We start from the raw sequence: 19988 nt of genomic DNA on the forward strand, positions 1-19988 counted from the left end.
AAAGATTTTAGATAAAGTGCAAAATAACCACTGAAATAATTAAATTGTAACACAGATATTGTTAAAGGTAACCTGGATTTTTTATTTAAATAAAATAAATATGTTACATACAGTAACATAATATATAAATGCATATTCTATACTGTATATAAATGATGGCAGGACCCACATTGCTGTCACTTATTAATCTGTCCTGTTGGGGGCGCTGTGTAAGACACTCAGACCTATGCTATGATTGTTTTTTTAAACCATATTGGAGTCCATGCTGTTATCACATAACGCCTCTTAGCTTTATTAACAAGATGCACCACACAGACACAGATACCTGCTAATTAGTGTGAAGATATTAATTACATTTAAACTGAAATTTCCCTCCTGTGGAGGGTGTTAGTAGAATTAACCACAAGTTTATTTTAAATTGGTAGAGCAAAAAGATGTTTGCAGGATGGGTTAGCAAAGCGCAATTATGTCATAGACACAGGCAATATTAACTACATCATTACCAGACATTATCTGGGCTTTCTTATTAGTAACTCATCTATACTACAAGCCTCTGAAACTGATCACTTCCTTCTTTGTATACAAAGATGTGACAGACGTGTTATTCTCCATATATGAAGCTTTGTGGAGTTACTGCTTACAGTCCACTAAATACCCTGATGTAAATGAAGGCCTTGTTTGTCTTGTGAGGTGCATTTGTATTGTCTGTGATCGCTGCTGTTGTGTGCTCCTCGCTGTTTGCAGTGTTTGACATAAAACTGATAAATATTGGGGGGCTTAGTTCTGACGCTATTTGGACTCCCACACCTGGTTCAGCTTTAGAAGGATTTTAATTGGCTGTGCATCACTGCTGTAATGTTACACTCTCACCCCTGGTGGAAGTTTGCGATTGGTGATCCCGCGTTTTTGTGTTTTGTCTGATTAAAATCCTGTTGAAGGTTTGTGTGCTCCTATCGAGCTGTTATGAAGTTGACAATTAGATACAGACAGCACAACCCTTTTTTTCTACCAGGGCACAAACATCCTGACTTCTGCTCTGAAGTCGGCAATTTTAACAAGAGCGTCAAGAGTGGGAGTTGACTCATTTTTGGAGCCGACTTTAAGTGCCTGTTTTTTTATTTTTGGCACTTCCACATCGGCCTCATTTTTTCAGCCACAGATTCTATTAACATTTATAAAACGTACCAATCGTGACGTTTTCGGCTACAGACATGGACCGATTTCGGTTAAAGCTGCTGAAACGCGTGCAGCACACATTTGACTTCCAAGAAAATCAAGACCAAACAGAAAAAATAAATATTTTTGTCTTTGAAGAATGTGGTTATTATGAATTTTCCAGAGCACACCATGATCTTTTTTAAATGCTTAGTTTTTAAATGTACTTTAACAAGTGTGTAACGCTGTAAAAACAAGTGCAAAGTGCAGGCTTTTATTATATGCACTGTTGAAACACATTTTAATACACTTGACATAAATTTGAGCGTAATTACTTTATTTATGTGGCTACAGTACATGTGTATTATTCATCTCATTGTTTAGGCAATTTATTTTAATGTTTAGTCAAAAATATATAGTGAAAAAAATAATATTTTTTTAACCCTAGGACACTATCGGGTGATTTTCACCCGAGCAAATATATTTGATTTTCAATATGTTTTGTTTGTCTGTGTCATGGGTCCTTGTGTAGCTTCAGCATTGTCTTTGACATCTTTGAAGGCGTGGGTGTTTCCCTAACCCAAAGCCCACTTTCTCCTACAGGCATGTGTTCGGGCGATTTTTACCCGGCAATAGTGATAGAGGATGAAGTAGGTTTTGGGTGGATTTCACCCAGTGATAGTGTTAGTGTATAAAATCAGGTGATCTTGCCGCATCTCAAGTCCTGATCTGTAGCGTGCTTGACATCCCTACCGCGGCACACTTGCAGGTGAGGCCAGACCAGTGGCAGCAGTAAGCAGTAGCCCCTTAGGGAGGTGCGCTGACTGCCCTGCAGGAGTGGACAGGAAGTGTGTCCACGCCATTACTACCCTGCGTCTATTTACTGCATGTAAGGAATAGGTAAGTAAGAGTGGGCCTGGAATTTGCATGTCATACTTATTTAGTGCAGTGATTATGACAAAATATCACAAAGTGGTGATTTCCAGGGGAATTCATATGATGAAAAAAATATTTTAGTCAACCGGTCATTTCCTCATGACTGGTCATTCTCCTGCAGCTGTTCGTGTGTCGAGACTGTGCTCAAATGTCCCAGGAATGGGTGGACCAAAGACCAACTTTCCAGTGTCATTATTTTTTTGTTTAGGATTTTTTTTTATTGTCAAATTCCTAATTTTTCAGAAATTTTTGAGCATTTTTTAGGCCCCCCCCCCATGACACTTCTTCTTCATTTTGTTAGACATGGCACAGTTGAAAATAAAAGAAGACCACTCCAATTTGTCATGTGTTGTCAGATTTTGATATATTTTGATGCCAAGTACTTTTTGGGTATATTATATTGGGTAAAAACCACCCGGCGTTAGTAATGGTGTTACGATTTATAGCGATAGTGTTCTAGGGTTAAATGAATGCTTATTCAGGTCAATTTTAATTTGACTTATTTGTAAGTGATCCAGTCGTCTGAAAAGTGTCTCCTCTCTGTTAGTCGAGCCCTTTTTACCATGAACAAGTATCTATGATTGCACCTTAATTTCAGGGAAGCTGTGCAAATCCTCTAAACACAATGCAATTACACACACCCTGTAGTTGATCCATTGTGGATACACAGTTAAAATAGTATCGCATTAATTAAAATAGGCCAACAAACCTGTCAGCTCTTGTGTGGAGGGTAAAAATCTAACAGAAAAAGAGATTAATGTATTCTGAGAAATCAACTCATAAGCATGTGCAGCACTGAGAGGCTTGCTACGAACATTATCTTGTGGCTACTTTGTGGTGAATCTTTAAAAGAGGGGTTTTAAATTGTGAGGGGAAGGGGCGAGGTCACTAGAGCAGTGGTAAGGTTTAATAACTCACCTCTGTCAGCTGCCTTTAAGTGAGGATCTTCACTGGAAAGACTGCCTGGAGCACCTTTGATCTACAAGCACATAATGGAAGCAGAGAGGGGAGAGAAAACAAGGTCAAAGATCTGCACACTTGTGAGACCTTGGGTATCACCTGCGTTAATGTATAAAGCGACAACAAAGGCGCCCGTGGATGTGTGCGTGTGTAAGACATGAGAAGCTATTTTTTTTTTCTTTTTTAAGATCATTTCAACTCAGGTCCATGACTCTAATATACACCTCCCACCAGAGAGAGGAGACACTTGTTTTAAAATACATGGTTCCTCTCTGTGCTCAAAGAGGCTCCCGGGAGCCTCTGCAAGACAGTTTAATGATGAAAGACAACATGTCTGGATGCAAGTGTTCGCTTTCAGATCGCAGGGGAAAAACAGGAAAAAGCCAAAACTATTTTGGGTCTTTAATTTTCTTTTAAAAGATGCCACGTTCATTTCTAAAGATTCAAACCGCGTCGAGGAGCCTCACCTCACGCAAGGTAGGTTTAGATACAGTAATCGCCTAATCCCTCCCAGAATAAATATTTTTGGAGTATTAAGCTGTGGCAGCAAAACATATGAAAAATATGAAATCTCAAAATATTTATGTTTATCTGTAGCTGGGAATCTACCTGAGGTTAGGAAACGTGGATTATTTCAGTCGAGCTGTATTCTGTTGTTGATGCTTGTAGGCATTCTGTATTAAAAAGAACATTTTGCAAAACACGCACTCTTTCTGGAGCTATCATGATGTTGAGGAGGACTAAATATGACAAGATTCCTACATATGGGACGGAGGAAATATAGGTCTGATTTGATGACTTGTCGCATGCTGCATGCTGTCACATTTTTTTCCTTCACTGGAAACCAGACTGTAAACTCAACTGTGCGAGTGAGAGGCGTTGCCAAATGCAGTGTGACTCACCACCTCTGAGGAGAACAAAAACCTGCTTAAGATCACGGTGACATCGCATGCAGTGTTTGCAGTTCCGAATATTTTTGACAGATTGGACTGAATACAAATGTGAAAATTGTCAGGCAAGAAAGGGAAAAAAGAAAAAAACCTTAAGAGAACATGTCACCGAGTAACTCTGTTTGACAAGCATTTTAAAGAAACAACACACAACGTTACTCCCATGAAGCTTTGTGAGCTCAGGTTCTGAAATCTTCAAATCTGCCAGGGAATTTGTACTGAACCTATTCGATTGAAATTATGCTATTTTATGTGTTAGAAATCAGCAGGGATAGCATAAAGCAGGATCGACAGACGCAGGAACCTGTATTTTGAAGCCTTGATAACAGCTTTCATCCCACTGCCATCTTTTTTTTTGTTAGAGCCAAAAGTGACCATATTCAGAGAATATGCTGGAGTGCTAAATTATTTGCTAATGCTTGTGACCTTGGTTAACAAGGTAAGGCTTAAGACATAGATCCCTGCTTATTGCATTTCAGCTACTCCTTTGTTACCGCAGCAGATAGCTCCACATGTTTGATTTAGCAGACTTTTACACAGACACCCTTCCCAAAAGAAGGTTTGGAATTGAACCAGCAGCCTTTCACTTGCATTTAAAGAATGTTCCAAACAGGACATTTATTAAAAAAGGAAAAAAAAATACAATAGACACTATAGACACAAACATCAATGAGCAACACCTGCACTGGTTAGCAATGTGTTAGCACAGTTAGCACTGTGTTAGCACAATTAGCACTGTAGCTTCACTGTCGCTAGCAGGTTCTGAGTTTGAACCTTCTGACTGGCAGGGCCTTTCTGCATGGAGTTTGCATGTTCTCCCCTGCACAGGTTTAGTCTGGCATAGCTAAAGCCCCGCCCCCACAGTCCAGTCCAAGCACATGCATATTAGGCTAACTGCTGATTGTGCTATGATGTCAACTATGATGACAACTCGTTAGCTAATGAGTGTGCCGTTTCACACCACAGATAATCCTTCATTCAATCAATCCTTCAATCCTTCAAACAACTTTTCGATTAAATGACCTGACATGATCGACCGATTTCATAAACTCAGCAGGTTTGTGTCAACTCAGAAAGCAGTTTCACCATCGACTTCTATAGGACCGGAAGTATTTTTGTAACCACAGCTATCACCATCTGGTGGCCTTTAGACAGAATTCAGGGAGGGACTTCTGCATTAGCATCTATGGGCAATATGGACCCATTCCCTGACGCTAAACTTAATAAGCAGTCAACAAACCTGAAAACAGATGGATTAAAACCATTTATTCTACCATGCTATATTTTGGGTATTTTATCGTGCATTTTCAGAGTCAGCCTCTAGTACCTTTTTGATAAACTGCAGTTCTGGTCAAACATTTCCTACTTTTTTTAAGCCTCTGAGCTGTCAAACTGTGAACATACAAATGCCAGTACAAAAGGAAAAATACAAAAAACAAAGCTGAAATGATAAAAAAAAAAAAAAAAAACACAAGGTCAGCCAAGTAGTAGCTCACCCAACTCACCATGAAATGACAAACGCAACACTGATGTTGAGAGACACTTTGAACATCCATTAGGTAACCATTGTGCGCATGTTTGATTAAAGTCTGACCAATAACTGTGAACTTTGGACGGACAGGTCGATGGATGGACCAGTCATTTGACTGGATGTGCTAAAAATCCCCAATCTACAAATCCCAATGAAGTGCATCGGTGTTTCAAGGACACAGGAGCTGATGCATTTATTATCAACACATTTACAGCTCACTAAACAGATTACTCATTAAAGTTTTCTCATTATGCTAACAGGAAACATAATTCAAGCACTATTATGTTGTTTTTAGTTGCATACAAATGCAATTTCTAAAGAGTAACAGTTGAAAACACAAAATAGCTGCTTTAAATTATTAATTCTTCTTCGTTCACCTTTTTTCACTCCCTGTGTGTTTATGCATCACTCTGCATTTAATTATGAATTATTATTAATCTCTTGGTCTCTCCCACAACGTGTCTTTTGTCCTGTCTCCCTCCCCTCACCACTAACCTGTCTCAGCAGATGTCTGCCCCTCCCAGAGCCTGGTTCTGCCGGAGGTTTCTTCCTGTTGAAAGGAAGTTTTTCCTTCCTACTGTCACCAAATCCTTGCTCATATGGGTCGTCTGACTGTTTCAGTTTTCTCTGTATTATTGTAGGGTCTTAATGCCTTAATGTGTTATCTAAATAAATTGGAATTTAATTTCTTAAAATGGTTCAGTATACAAAAAGTGAGGAGAGCTTAAATTTTAGAATCACAATACCAAACATGTTGGCTAGTTACTACAATTAAATATTATGTGGGGACAAAAATAATTTATGCTAGCTTGCTAATATGCAGTATGCAATGTAAATAACATAACATACTGTGCTAGTCAGTAACTTGGTCTAGATGACCAGTGAATATATCCATGTATGCTTTATTTTTATTGAATATATAAAATATATTTCAATCCTTTATCCTTTTCCATTCATTTAAAAATCCAGCTAGTATTGCGGAGTTATAAATAGATACAGTATCTTCGTGACAATGGTCAAGGTTCGCCTAACCACAAAGACCTCAACAAGACAAGTTTCCTGCACGTAATGTGGTATTACCACAGGCAGAAATGATGGAAGCTTCACTTCAAGTGCAGTCTTCTCATTCTACCTATCTCTTCACATCCACATCATTCTCCAGTTGTTTGTGTCTGAGAGTGAGACACTGGCAGAGTAAAGCCTTCAAGCAGCCAAATACGCTGCTCTCAGAAATCAGCCGGCACAAGAAAACAGAGGCTTGCTCTTGAAAACTGTCTGCCTTTGAAGGATCTTTATTCTCCGCTCCCCAGCTGCTGGAGATGCGTGTAACTGCTTAGACATACAATGGGTGCATTGCGGGTATTTGTCCATGGAGAGCTGGGCCCAGTAAATGAAAAGAGGGGCACACATACCCAGGAAGCAGCTAATTAATTGACAAGCAGATATTTCGGAATTTATAATCATCAAACAGACTTCATTTTGTTCCCCCACCACCATCCTCGCCAACCCGTTATCCCAGGCGACTTACTTAAGAGACTTATCTTATAAATACAGCCCTAATCAAAATAAATGACTAAAAGCTCTGAGGGAGTTGAAGGCTATACACATTTACATCAGAGGAACTGATGCAATTTAAACAGCCGCCTCAGCACCGCTGAGTTAGGTTCAAATCACAGAGAATCCTAACTTATGTAATACTTCCACTGTTTTTTCTTTTCTTTTCTTTTTTTTTTGGTTGTTGTTGTTGCTCAGTTTGGCAGACCTATATTCATGACAGCCAACTAGGAGAGACAGAGCCTCCCTCTATGTGTGTGTTACACTGAATTCCCACAGCAGCATTCGTGCGCTGTGAGTGTATCATATTATAAAGATTTTTTTTCTCACATGCTTTTGTGTCTATTTGACTTCACCGTGTGTGTGTTTGTGCTCGGTGCACATCTGTGGGATTGCCCATCTCTCAGCATTGGTTCAATGCTTAATATTCTTCCTTCTGTTTCCTACCGGGTATACATTTCTTGTAAAATGTAGCAGTGAGAGCGTTTTAACAGCCAGTGGCTTACAGGATCATTTACAGCTGGTCATTGACTGTCTGGCTGAGAAGCAGAGTGGCTGATGGATAGATTGTCAAAGTTTCACCTCGGTCCAAGTTTTGATGGATATGTTATAGCCACAAAGCCCAATATAACAGACTGCACAGACTGTGAAGCCGCAACTCACCGAGTATAAAAGCCCAACAGCTTTCTGTTGATTTAAAGGGAAGCTGTTAGAGAAATTTAATACACCAGCTTCATCTGTACCGAAGTCATGTTTAGGATTAATGTGGAGACAGCAGTGTTTATGACACGACGTGTATCTTTGCACAGGAACCGAGGGGCAACGGCTCAGTGTTTGCACAGCTCCTCTGCCTCTTGACACTGTTGATAACACAAAGTGAACATGACTGCGGCATTTGTAGAATCAGCAGTGTGGAGTAAAGGAGGATCGACGTTGTCACGACTTAGAGTCAGCAAACCCATTTTACCATCCGACCAACCAAACTCAAGTCATTGCACTCTACTGGTAAAATCGGTTGTTTTTCATGTGTTGTCTTACAAAGAAGGACCATAAGAAGAAAATAAGAACGTCGGCTCACAGCACATCACAGTTTACAGATTACCGTCCTGTGTGAAGCATAAAAAGAAACAATCTTAATCTTGAGCACAGTTTGGGTGAAGATCCATTAGCTGACTAAACTGTGCTAAGAGTAGTGACTTGTGAATTGTGGGTGGTATGAGCCATGGTACGAGCTCAGTGGTCCATCAGTGAGATGAGCTAAGAAGATGGATTGCTAAATAGAGCATTTTCTGATTTGTCAAATCAAAAGCGCAATCAAATCTTAGAGAAAGTAGCTTCAGTCTTAAAACAAATCCAAATTTCTGCTGGTTGGGCTATGACAACCAATGCAACCTCTTCTCTAAGGATGAGGATATACAGCAAAGATCCTTTGCAAAGGCGACTCTAGAAGCCTGGAGATTTGTTGAGATGACAATTCGCAGATCATGCCCGCTGAATTTAGTTTGGTTTCTGTAATTACTATGGAAAACATTTGTGTATCACATTTAAAGCTGAAGATCAAATCAGCACGTTTCATTTACTTTGACCCAACAAGTTATGCACAGTGAACTCAATGCAAAAGCTGCAATCGTGACATTTGCTGAAATCACGTGATTCACACTATTGTTCAGTCTGCTGCCTTATGACTTCGGTGCCCACTAGGTGTCATACCATAACCCTCAGTAACCAGATGTCCTGTTGCTGTAAATTATACATGGAACAAAAATGCAAATTTTATACACAGTTTATAACCTAAATGATGCTGATTCCCTGTTGACATTATGTGGCGCTGAGTTTGATCAAATATTTGACGATTAGATTAAACGCAGCACCAGGGATGCTACTGAAATTTTGTGGGTGGCACCAATTTGCCAAATCCACTAGCACGACCCATAAGATATGAAAGTCTTCATCACGTCGGATGTGTGTGTCAAGTTTCATAACTTCTCAAGCTTTCTTGGCCCCTCAGCAATAACTTCCTCTTTCATGGTGATTCATCATTCCACCAGGTGGAAATGAAAATTCACAACTTTCACAGAGAAGCATCGTCAAGGTCTGAAGTTCATTTAAATCACTTTTGAGGTGGATGTGGTAAACCTCTCTACTTTCAAGGTTAGGCTTAAGACTCTTCTTTATGATAAAGCATCTAGTTAGGGTTGGATCACGTGATCCCGTATCTGCCTTTAGTTATGCTGCAATGGGTCTAGGCTGCTGGGGGCTTCCCATGATGCACTGATTGTTTCTTCATCACCACCTTTTGGCAAGCTTTTTGTTTATACCAGTCAAAGCAGATGGCTGCCTATACCTATGGCTGGTTCTGCCGGAGGTTGCTTCCTGTTAAAGGGGAGTTTGTCCTTCCCACTGTCACCAAGCGCTTGCTCATGGGGGTTGTCTGATTGTTGGTGTTTTAACTGTACTGTAGTGTCTTTACAATATGAAGCACCCTAAGATGCTGTGATTTGGCGCTACATAAATATAATAGAATTGAATTGAATGGAACCTATAAAGAGAGGTTCATCAAAGTATAAAAGGCCTCCTGTCAGCTTTGTGGTAGTCTAACTATTGCTGGCTACTGGTGTATAGGTGTGTTCAGGTAAGGCAAAGGTGAAATTTGTTGAAAGTTACAGCAATTTTGTGCTTTATGGTAAAATATCGAAATCATGCTATTTGATGCAAACTCACTGTTTTCAAGAATAAGTAATCCAACCTCCTTATAGCTTTCCTGACCAAGTTTTAGATGGCCCAGGTCAACCTGCTTAGATCAGTGCATTAAAGTTCAAAACATGTCATTTCCTGTCAGTAGGAATTGCCACTGACCGTTATCAAACATGAAAAGTCTGGTCTAGATTCTACAGTTTAATGATGACTGAACTTCTTTACCCGCACCAAAAATATTAAAGTGCTCTGTCTTTCCGTTCATTCTGTTTAACTTGGCCACATTTTAGGATCTGATGCTGGCAGAATTTAAGAGTAGATCAAGGCAGCACAGGCAGTGTGTGCTGGTGGAAGAGTCCATATGTGTGTCTGAGAGACAGCGTGTGTCCTCTGCGAGAGGTAAAATAATGACAGGCGAGAACGGATGGCTGGTGACGCGGTGACGAGGAAAGTGCCACATATTTTGGGCCTCAGGCTGGGCAGATGTGAAAAAACTTCTTCTCTTTTCCCTTCTTCCCCCCGGTTGCCTTCTCCACTCTTCCTTGCACCACCCCTCCCTGCGACGCTGCTCAAACAAAGGACACAGACGCCCTAAGTGGTTTTCTTTTTCCGATCCCATACGTGTCTGCTGGCGCTTTCGCTCTTCTGTATCTCGAGCTCGCAGCGAGAATAGTGACAGAATGAGTCACGGTGGTTTTTTAACAAGCCAATCTTTTGATTAATTTTAATGGCACTTGCTAACAAAATCTTCTTTCACTGGGAGAGAACGTTCTTATTATCACACGTTAAGTTGTGTTTTTGCATGAGATGAAATTATCTTTGACAGAGAGAAATATTACGATTCCAGATGTGCATTTTGCACCTTTTACTGTGTGAGTCATGCCTTCTGGGAAGTGGCACATAGTGTCGGCATACAGTGTACAAGCTACTGCGATGAACTATTAAAAAGAAAAACGCGGTGCAGAATCCAGAGACTCCAGGTGAGATAACACAGACTATTAAGGTTAGTTAAACCCGCATTTCTCTGCACGTATATATCAGAAGGTGATGGCTATCAGCGCTGAGAAAAACAGCAGCTTGTGCGACGCACTCGCACTTTCAGGTCATGCCAGTTGGCTCCTCAAAAGCGTGACAGCGATGAGATCCAGACAGAACAGGAACAAGAAAGTAAAAGAGCAGAAGGGGAGAACATGGCAGCCAAGAACTACCACTTCAACATCAAACGAATGTTGTCACAACAGAGCAACAGAGCCACCCCTTTTAACTGTGACACCATTCAGCTGCTCATCACGCTGAGCGGGGCAAGGCGGAAAGCTACTGTAAGTCAAGCACAAGCACGGTGTTTATTAAATCAGAGAGCTGGGAGCGGAGAAAAGTGTGCATACTGTCTAAGCGGCGTTAGAAAGGCGGCCTTTTTCCTCATCCCTCCATGAAAATGAAAGTTGGGAAGGGAAATGAAGTGTGTCTTCCAATGACGGTAACGGCGATCAGCGAAGCTTGAGAAATATGGTTTTGAGAGCTTGGTGCTGGAGTTTGTAAGAGCCAAAAGCTACGGGGCTGTGAAGGTTGATGACGTAGCCATTTATGTAAATGTGTAAGTTGCTGAAAGAAGCAGTTAAGTTTCTCTATAATCTTTAAGGCGGGTAATCGTATCATTTAGTGCTATAAATGATTCAGCCTGTGGGAAGGGAAAAAAAAAACAGATTTTTATCCATATGTTGGCATTTTAGCTAACAGTGTCAGATGGATCAGCAGAAGTTCTGTAGTCATGCTAAATTTTAAAGAAACAGCTAAATGATCAGGAGCCAGACTCTCAGCTGAAAGAACTGTTGTATCTCTGACAGAAGGAAAACGTGAGGCAGGAAAAAAAGAAGAAGTAGGAGTGTCGGGGAGGCAGACCGAAAAGAAAGGCTGTCTCCTAGCGGACGCCGGCGTGCGGGGCTTGTCAGTCGTCATCGCGTGCCACTCTCCTTGTGAAACTGAGGCAATATACCCCATGAAATATTCACCAAAGTTGTTTTTGCTTAAAAAGGAGTGGCGAGGGGAGGGGGTGGCGGGGAGATGAGGAAAATGTGCTACTATAGATAGATGGAGAGTCCCCCAAATGCTTTTGATGTCAAGCTTGCTCAGGCTTTTTTACATGGGGTGCGACGGGGACACCAGCAGGGGGTCCATTAAATGTTCACACAAATGTACCCTTAACAGCACATCAGTCTCCACAGCCTGAGCTCCCAGTCCCCGACATAGTCTTCTAATTCTGCTGTAATCTTTATATATCCAAAGCTTTTGCTACTGATTCTTCTTTTTCTTTATTTGCATTGTGATGTTTGATAGATGTGGCACACTGGGAAAACAAGCACTGTTAGTCTATTATGGGTAAATTACATACTGAGGATTTATTGCTTTTAAATATTTCAACTCAAAAACTGTACATTTACTGCCAGTCAAATCAGTGATATCGAACTGCAGTTACCACCAGCTTTAAACACAAGTGTTCTTTCAAATCCAAAACCCAGAAATACAACGAAAACAAAACAAATAAGTAAGAAAGTTGATGTGCGAGCTTTTAGTGGGCTGCACAAATTCCTCCTGAAATGTTATTTACTGTAACTAAGGCCAGCAGTGATGTTGCAATTCTATGAAAAGACAAATGAGGGAAGGTTAACGTCATTTAAAAATGTACAAAAAAACAAAAAAAGACTGAATAATTAGGTCCTAATTAGGCTTAGGAGAGTTGGTGATTCATTAGCCGTGTTTGCTTTCGACGCAGCAAGTGCTGTCACGGCTTTTGTATCTGTGACTACCTCCGTTGCCGGGATGAGCATTGTGCAGGGGACGTAAGCATGGCGTGGAATAACAACATGCCATTAGCTGCTGCAGCTGCTGCGAACGCTTTCAATACAACACAACTGCACACGGTCCCTTTGTGTGTGTGTGTAATAAGGTCAAGACTGTCAGTTTTGACGTAGCACATTGTATAACACACCCCTCTCCTGATCAGGAGTTTCAATGTGGGCGTCTCAGGAAAATGAAAGAAGGGTAACATATGTAGTTGGGTTTTAGACGTATCTGGACAGCGACAAAAAATTATCTGTATTCTGCTGATGCTTAGCCAAGCTGCTGTTTTCAGTTTGAGGGACCTCATGCCGTGATCACACGTCTCTCCGTGTTCCTTTTTAACTTGAAGCCGGAGTTTCGGAGTTTCAGATATCACACCCCAGTTGTCCGTGTTCCAGTACTAGCAGAAAAAGCTGCAGCAGGTTCATGGAGTTAAGCTGCCCAGGGCTCTGTGTACAAGCCCAGCTCCAAAAAAGTTGTCACGCTGTGTAAAGCGGAATTTATGGTCCAGCAGAGGTAGCACAGGGACGGCCTCTCTGCCAGGTGCAGGCGGGGTACAAAGTATGCCGATGTGTGTGGGCCACTCTTGCTTGTGCTGTTGTTGGTCCGTCAGCCAACCGTGGAGGAAATCGAAGCTATAACATAGAAACAGCTGAAGTGGAACCGAGTGTTAAAAACTATGAAGTGTCCACTGCAGCCACCGTCTCTGCTTTTCCTGCTGTATTTTTTCATCTTTTAAGTTTTTTTGGCGGTTCTCCTGTTCCCAGTGAACTCTGCTGTTGGCCCCTCCCCTCCCCAGGCCCTTTTGTTAACCACTCATCATCCGTAGACCCTTCATCTGCTTCCACCGACGTGCAGTCAGGATCTTGGAGGTCTGAGGATTGTGGTTAAAATGTAAATAAAAGCTAAATTTAATAATGTGCAAATCTCATAAACTCACATTTTCTCAATACCAGAACATAGAAAACATATCAAATGTCCCACTTTCATAAAAAACACCGGCTCATTTCAACTTTAACGGCAACAACACATATTACAAAAAGTTGTGACACGGCCATGTTTACCACTCTGTAGCATCCTCGCTTCTACTGGCAAACAGTCTGCAAACATCTGGGAACTGAGCGGACCAGCTGCTGGATTTACAGGAGAGGACTGTGTCCCATTCTCGTCTGATCCTACTGTAGGTCTTGATCTCCTTTTTTAAAATTTTTAATTTCATGTTGCTACAACTGGTTTTAGTCAGCAACTCGACACCCGGGGTCTTCTACTATGGAGCCATGCTGTTGTAATAGGATGGTGGTGCTTTTGGATCATGTTTTTTGCATGTCAGAGCCTTTAGCCTGGATTTGTGGATGTCGTGGTTAGCTCTGTTCATGCACAGTGATTCCTGGGCCCATGCAGTTGCTTCCATGAGAGACTCATGCCTGTTTATAAGTGCTGCCCTTACAGCTTACCAGTATGTTTTTTTGGCCACACCTAAAGAGCTGTTTCTAAAGGCTTGGTTTCACTTCTGCAGACTGAGAACGGCCCGAGAGCCTCTCGGACCCCATGCTGTGGCTTCACAGTAGCAGCTTCCAGATGCAAATGCCAGCCCTTTTAGTTGCTTAATTGATGAAGACACATCAAAGGAATAGCCCACACATGTCCATAAAAAAGCTTTTGAGTCAATTGTTCAATTACCTTTTGGTTCCTTGGGGGGAAAAGGTAGCTTCATATTAAATTAGCTGTATTTCCTTAACACTTTCTCCAATTTTGAAGCGAATAGCCTCAAATTAAAGGTGAGAATCTGCACTCCAAGCCCACATTCATTATGTAACTGTAACACGAATGCTTCGGTAAGCAGCTGAAACTGAGCATATGGCTAGAAGGTAATGGCTGTGACGGAGAGGCTTGATTGCATATTGAAGAGCCGATATGGAAACTCAGATGATTACAGGTAGATCGCAACCTCTTGACAATCTAAGTATCATACTGATGTTTAAGTGGCATACAGAAGCTGTGAGCTTCCAACGGCAAAGCATCTTCATGAAAATGCATTACGAGATCACAATCAGTCCACGCGCACATTTGTAGCGGTTTTTCAGATATCCGCAACGTCACAGCAAGTAAAATACTTTGAGAAAAAACAGTGGAGAGGTCAATAAAGAGTTCCTCTCGCATCTCAAAAAGAGGAAAGAAATCGCTTAAACTGTAAATCAGTAGCACAGGAGGACAGTACAGTAAAAAAAAAAAGAAGTCATTCCTACCTAATAGCACATTAGCACCTAAGCACAATGAACAGAAAGCAGCTTGTGCTCATTTAGTAACACACACACACAAAAAGCTTTTGTGCGCCACATACGGTTGTATTTATAGGTACAATGACAGTTTGTAGGATGGCCTCGACCTTTTGGCTATCACGTGCTCTGTGGCCGTGGCCATGAATAAATATTATAATACCCACTAGAGTACTAAAATCTCAATGTTTATGTAGCTCTTTGTATTCAGTGAAAGGTAACAAACACTCGTCATCTTCAGCATCTTAGGGTTCACAGAAAAATGAACATCTGCATAGCTCGAGGGCCATATCTGGACACTTCTACCAAGCAAGACTCTCAATGTCTGCTTGCCTGCATTGTGGCTGTATAATAGTGAAAGGAAGGGATTGGACTTAATAGAAAGAGAAGCAGGTATAAGAGGTAGGAAACCTTTTCACTCTTAGCCTAGCTGGTCTTTACGTTCGGCTCGTTTTTGCCTTTTCTGGTTATATTGATGCGCCGTGGTTTGTTTTGTTTGAAGCTAATGGCGATCCAACGAAAGAATGAACAGTAAACAAATAGACAGACTCAAAACTGATTGAATGGGAGCTCACATATATTACAGCCATTCCACGTCCACAGTATAGAACCGCAAAGTTGGGAAGTTGGGAATTCAGTGCTTCCTGAGCACCAAGTGAATCTCGTCTACATGACCATCAGTCTCAGTAAGCATAACGTGTACAAAGACGAATGCGTTGTCAGAGCGACAGGGTTGTTTATTCGCTGTTCGGTAAAGTGCTTCATCATATAAAGCGTTACCGCACCTAGCTGGCATAAAAAATGTATTCATTTGTTATCAGCCATGGAATTCCTTCTTTTATCAGTAATGATAATAGAGTCGATTTTAACATTCAGATAATTGTTACAGGGGTAAAATAAAAGGCTGTTCTGGTAACTTTTATGGCACATCAACTTTTCTGCTAGCAATAATCCTGCAAATAAAATGAATCCATTTTCAGTCTGTATGTGTTTCAATGGTGTTTTAATGAAAAGCGGCGAGGCAGGGGTTTGCCTTATAATTCATATTCTGTGATGGAGCAACACCGAGATAAGCCAGGCGGATGGTGACATGTAATCTGAACCCCACTGTTTTTTTTTGGGGGGGGGGGAGTTGTCTATGGAAATGACTAGCTTCTTATCGGTGGAGTGGGTTATTTGAGCAGATTCTCGCTGTGGCTTAGTGAAGGGACTCAATCACCACTGCCCAGCGATATGCCTCACTTTCGTCCCCCATCATCCCCCCTTCATCTTTTTATCTGAGGAAAGGAAATGAAAGGATGGTATCTGGTACTCTCCGCGTCCTCGGTTTAGGAGATGGAGAGGAGCGGACATTTTCTTTTAGGCTTTAACTCGCTGATGAAAACATGCGGTCTATAAACCTGCGCTCTGAAAAGAAATACACTGGCAATTTATTGACTCTGGATGTGCACCGACTCAAAAAGGAAGTAGTTATGAGGTAATTTGTGGTGTGACAGCTGCATTTGTAACTCTGGAGTAATCAAGCTTTTACACATTTTGGTTAAAGGAACACCATTTTTTCCTCATTTTCTGATTATCTTCTGGGCTTTTTCTCTTGTCTCCACATTTTTCTTGGAGGTTATTGCACACAGCCACTGGAGATGATGCTTTTGTTTTTCTGTGTACGTGTACAGTATGCGGTTAATGTAGGAAAATGTTTTTTAATTTGCAGGTAGAAATGGGTTTTGGGTGTGGAGAAGAGCAAAAATGGGACAGACAGAAAGGCTTGAGAAGTTTGCAGTCCACAGTAGGTATATAAAGGGAGGGCCCAGTGACAGATGTCAGGGCTCGGTCATGCATCATTTATTAGTCGGTAAATTTCAGGGGAATCACAGCGTTCGCTGGTTTCTCTACAAGAGGCAGAGTAAATGTACCCTGTCCGACTACTTTGGTGAACCTTAAAAAGGCGACTCACACTATTTTGCCTCCTTGACAGTTTTGTCCTAAACTAGGAGAAACTATTGCAATGCCTTTATGTCAGGCTGGAATTGGACTTCTGTAAAAACACACAACAATTTTGAAGGTTGCAGAGCCTCCAAATCTCACCTGTGTCTTACATCAGAAGAGGTTGTGACAAGAAGCCAGACTGATACAGGAATAAAGCAAGGTTAAGGCTTTACAGCTTAAGTTGGGAGCTCTGTTAGGGCATCATTCAGCACCGTAATGATTCATCTGAATGATAACATCAGCACATTAGCACAAGTATAAAATCCCACTCTACTGTATGATTTAAAAGCACCAACATTAGTTAACAAGGATTAAACCTGTCTGTGTGACCAAATCTGGTGTATTTACATGACAAATTTAAGTGCTTATGTTAATTAATGTGCGCTGTCCCCTTTAAAGAAACATAACCAAGGAGCTGAGCTGTGTGCCATTAGTTTTACAGGGTTTTAGGGGTACTGCAGGAGAATTTCTAGAGTCCTCCTTGTTCCTGTGAGCTGATAGGAAGGCAACAGTCAGTCAAGTGACAAATAACCACGTAGCCAAGTTATGCAGAAGAGAATCTCTGAACAGATCATACCTTGACGCAGATGGGCTACAGCAGCACGAGACCACACTTGGCTAAGAACAGGAAACTGAGGCTACAGTTTGTACATGCTCACCAAAATTAGAAAATAGAACAAAAAATGTAATCTGGTAAGAAGAGTCTCAATTTCTGCTGCAAAATCCAGCTGGTAGTGTCAGAATTTCATGTAAACAACATAAAAGCATGGATCCATCCTCCCTTGTAACAGTTCGGGCTGGTGTTGGTAGTTTCACGGTGTAGGGGATGTTTTCTATGTGAAGTTCAACACATAGACAACACATCCAAAAAGATATAGTCTGCTGAGTTTTAGTGTAACTGAGACGTAATATACACAATAAAAAGGTAGAATATATATATATTAGTGCTGTCAAAATTATCGCGTTAATTGTTAAGATCAACGCGAAATGTTTAATGCATTAAAAAAATTTAACGCTGATTTTGTTTTTTTATTAATTTCCTGTAATCTAAGACCTCTGGAGGAGGGGGCAACAGTGTGCTATGCTGGCGTTTGGCCTGACAGAAATGATTAGAAGAAGAAGAAGAAGTGACACCATGCTACTATCTAGCTAACACTAGCTAACACACGCAAGCATGGACGAGGGCGGACTTTTGGGTGGAAAGTTTCTCTTTAAGAAGTTGCCTGAGAGAAATGTGAGAGAAAAGGTAACCAATTCCTTGGTTGTTTGGATAGCTAAAAACTGCCGACCAGTTAGCATAGTAGAAGATGATGGACTGAGAGAAGTCATTCGTGCTGCATCAGGAGATGAGTGTTACAATCTGCCCTCGAGAGGAACCATTGTGTCGAGACTGCACACTTTGTATGGGGACCAGAGGGCTCAGCAGTCCAGCAAGCTTGTGCAAGTAAGGAATGTCGCTCTCACCGGAGACCACTGGACTTCGGTGAACAACAATAATTACTTAAAATATAAAGAATAAAAAAATGTAATTGGAGCCAGGCTATTAATAAAGTAATTGAGATTAATCGCAATTAATAACAGAAAATTGTGAGATTAGTTAGTTAATTTTTTTATTTCTATTGACAGCACTAATATATATATATTAAGAAAGATAGAAAAAAGATGGCTGATAGAATTAAAAAAAGAGCTCTTACTTTGACAGTGTCGCCTCTCGTCAGGACGTCCCAGAGTGTGCTCTGAAACTTGGAGAGATCCATCCTGTGACCTCTGTCCAACAAAGCCTGGGAGTGAGAGGAAAATCAAAAAGGTGAATCAAAGCGTGACAAACATGAGTCTGAGCACCCGAAAACAGCTTTCCAAAGACATTCAATGTGCAACCGTATCATATAAATTAGTTGAAAACAGCCCACATTACCAGCACTCAGTATATGAAGTTCCTAATAAATAAATAAAAAATTCAATATGACGGGCACCGCAAATATGCACATCTCCCCCTAAAGCACATATGCATTCTGACTAGGGCTGAACGATTATGGAAAATAATCTAATTGCGATTTTTTGCCCCAATATTGCGATTGCGATGCGATATGCGATTATTTTTTAAGGTCTTTGTCTTCTGTATTATTAAACAAAGACAAGCAATACATCATATAGTATGGCCAATACTATATTACATTAATTTTAAACTGTTCTTTCCTGGAAGACAGACCTCTGTTATGATGACATGAGGTGATGCATGAATTGATGACTGACATTTTTATTTAACTTCTTCAATCACAACAGTATATTTGAACATACACAATAGTTTATTTTTAGCTTACAAACATCTGAGCATAAAGTGCTGACAAGGAACCCTGGTGTAAACATTAAAATGAAAGTCAGTACAATGTGCAGATTGCAGAAATATATATAAAAAAAATCAGTGGCTTTACCACACTCAGTTTTTCGACATCTGTGAACTACTAGACAGTCATTCAATTAAAAAATAATATTAAATAAATAAAACTAATAAATAAAAAATACACACATCTTACTGATCTCTGCAGTCAGTAACATTACACATAAAGTGCAAACATAATAGCAATTGTATAAACACACACACAAACACGCCTTTAAAATTTAAAGGCGTGAAATTGGACGGTCTAGTTCTGATTAGCGTCACCGCTGTCTCGGTGGAGTTTAATAAACTCGGTCGTCTGCTTCTTGCTATCTAAAATATAACCAGACACTGGTGTAAATTCTCGACTGTCTCATACTTCTGTTTAATAAGTTTTCTGTTTGACGTTTAGTCAGCTGTGTGAAAACCAAGGAGGAACCCACCCGGGGGATTAATAAAGTTTTATTTTATCTAATCTAATAACTTTAATCTCAGCCAAACCGATTTACTCACGAACAAACAAAACACTGAAAAAAGCCCAACAATAACATTTTTAGGTTGTCTAAGTGACTTATATATTACGTTTAACCCGAGCAGCGAAACTCCGCGGTGATCTGAAAATGATGTGCCGGGAGTTGTGCCGTTCTCGGCCGCATCAGTAACCCTCGAGCTCCCGGCTAGCTGTCGAGCTGGTGGGTAGCAGACGCCTCTGAAAACGTCGAAGCACTTTT

The 19988-nt window shown here is 40.8% G+C and overlaps 1 protein-coding gene across 1 annotated transcript in view; it reads right to left on the reverse strand.

The window, feature by feature from the left end:
* LOC309703383 (glucosidase 2 subunit beta-like) overlaps window positions 1-19988 on the reverse strand; it is a 174231-nt gene that overhangs the window by 99122 nt on the left and 55121 nt on the right. Inside the window, exons 9-10 of the mRNA XM_082528168.1 lie at window positions 18575-18661; window positions 3010-3070 (exon numbers count right to left, since the gene is read on the reverse strand). Of these exons, the coding sequence (XP_082384294.1) occupies window positions 3010-3070; window positions 18575-18661 (148 nt within the window). The remainder of the gene's footprint in view (window positions 1-3009; window positions 3071-18574; window positions 18662-19988) is intronic.

The sequence above is a fragment of the Aulonocara stuartgranti genome, assembly GCF_965226115.1.
Source record: "Aulonocara stuartgranti genome assembly, chromosome: 3".
NCBI lineage: Eukaryota > Metazoa > Chordata > Actinopteri > Cichliformes > Cichlidae > Aulonocara > Aulonocara stuartgranti.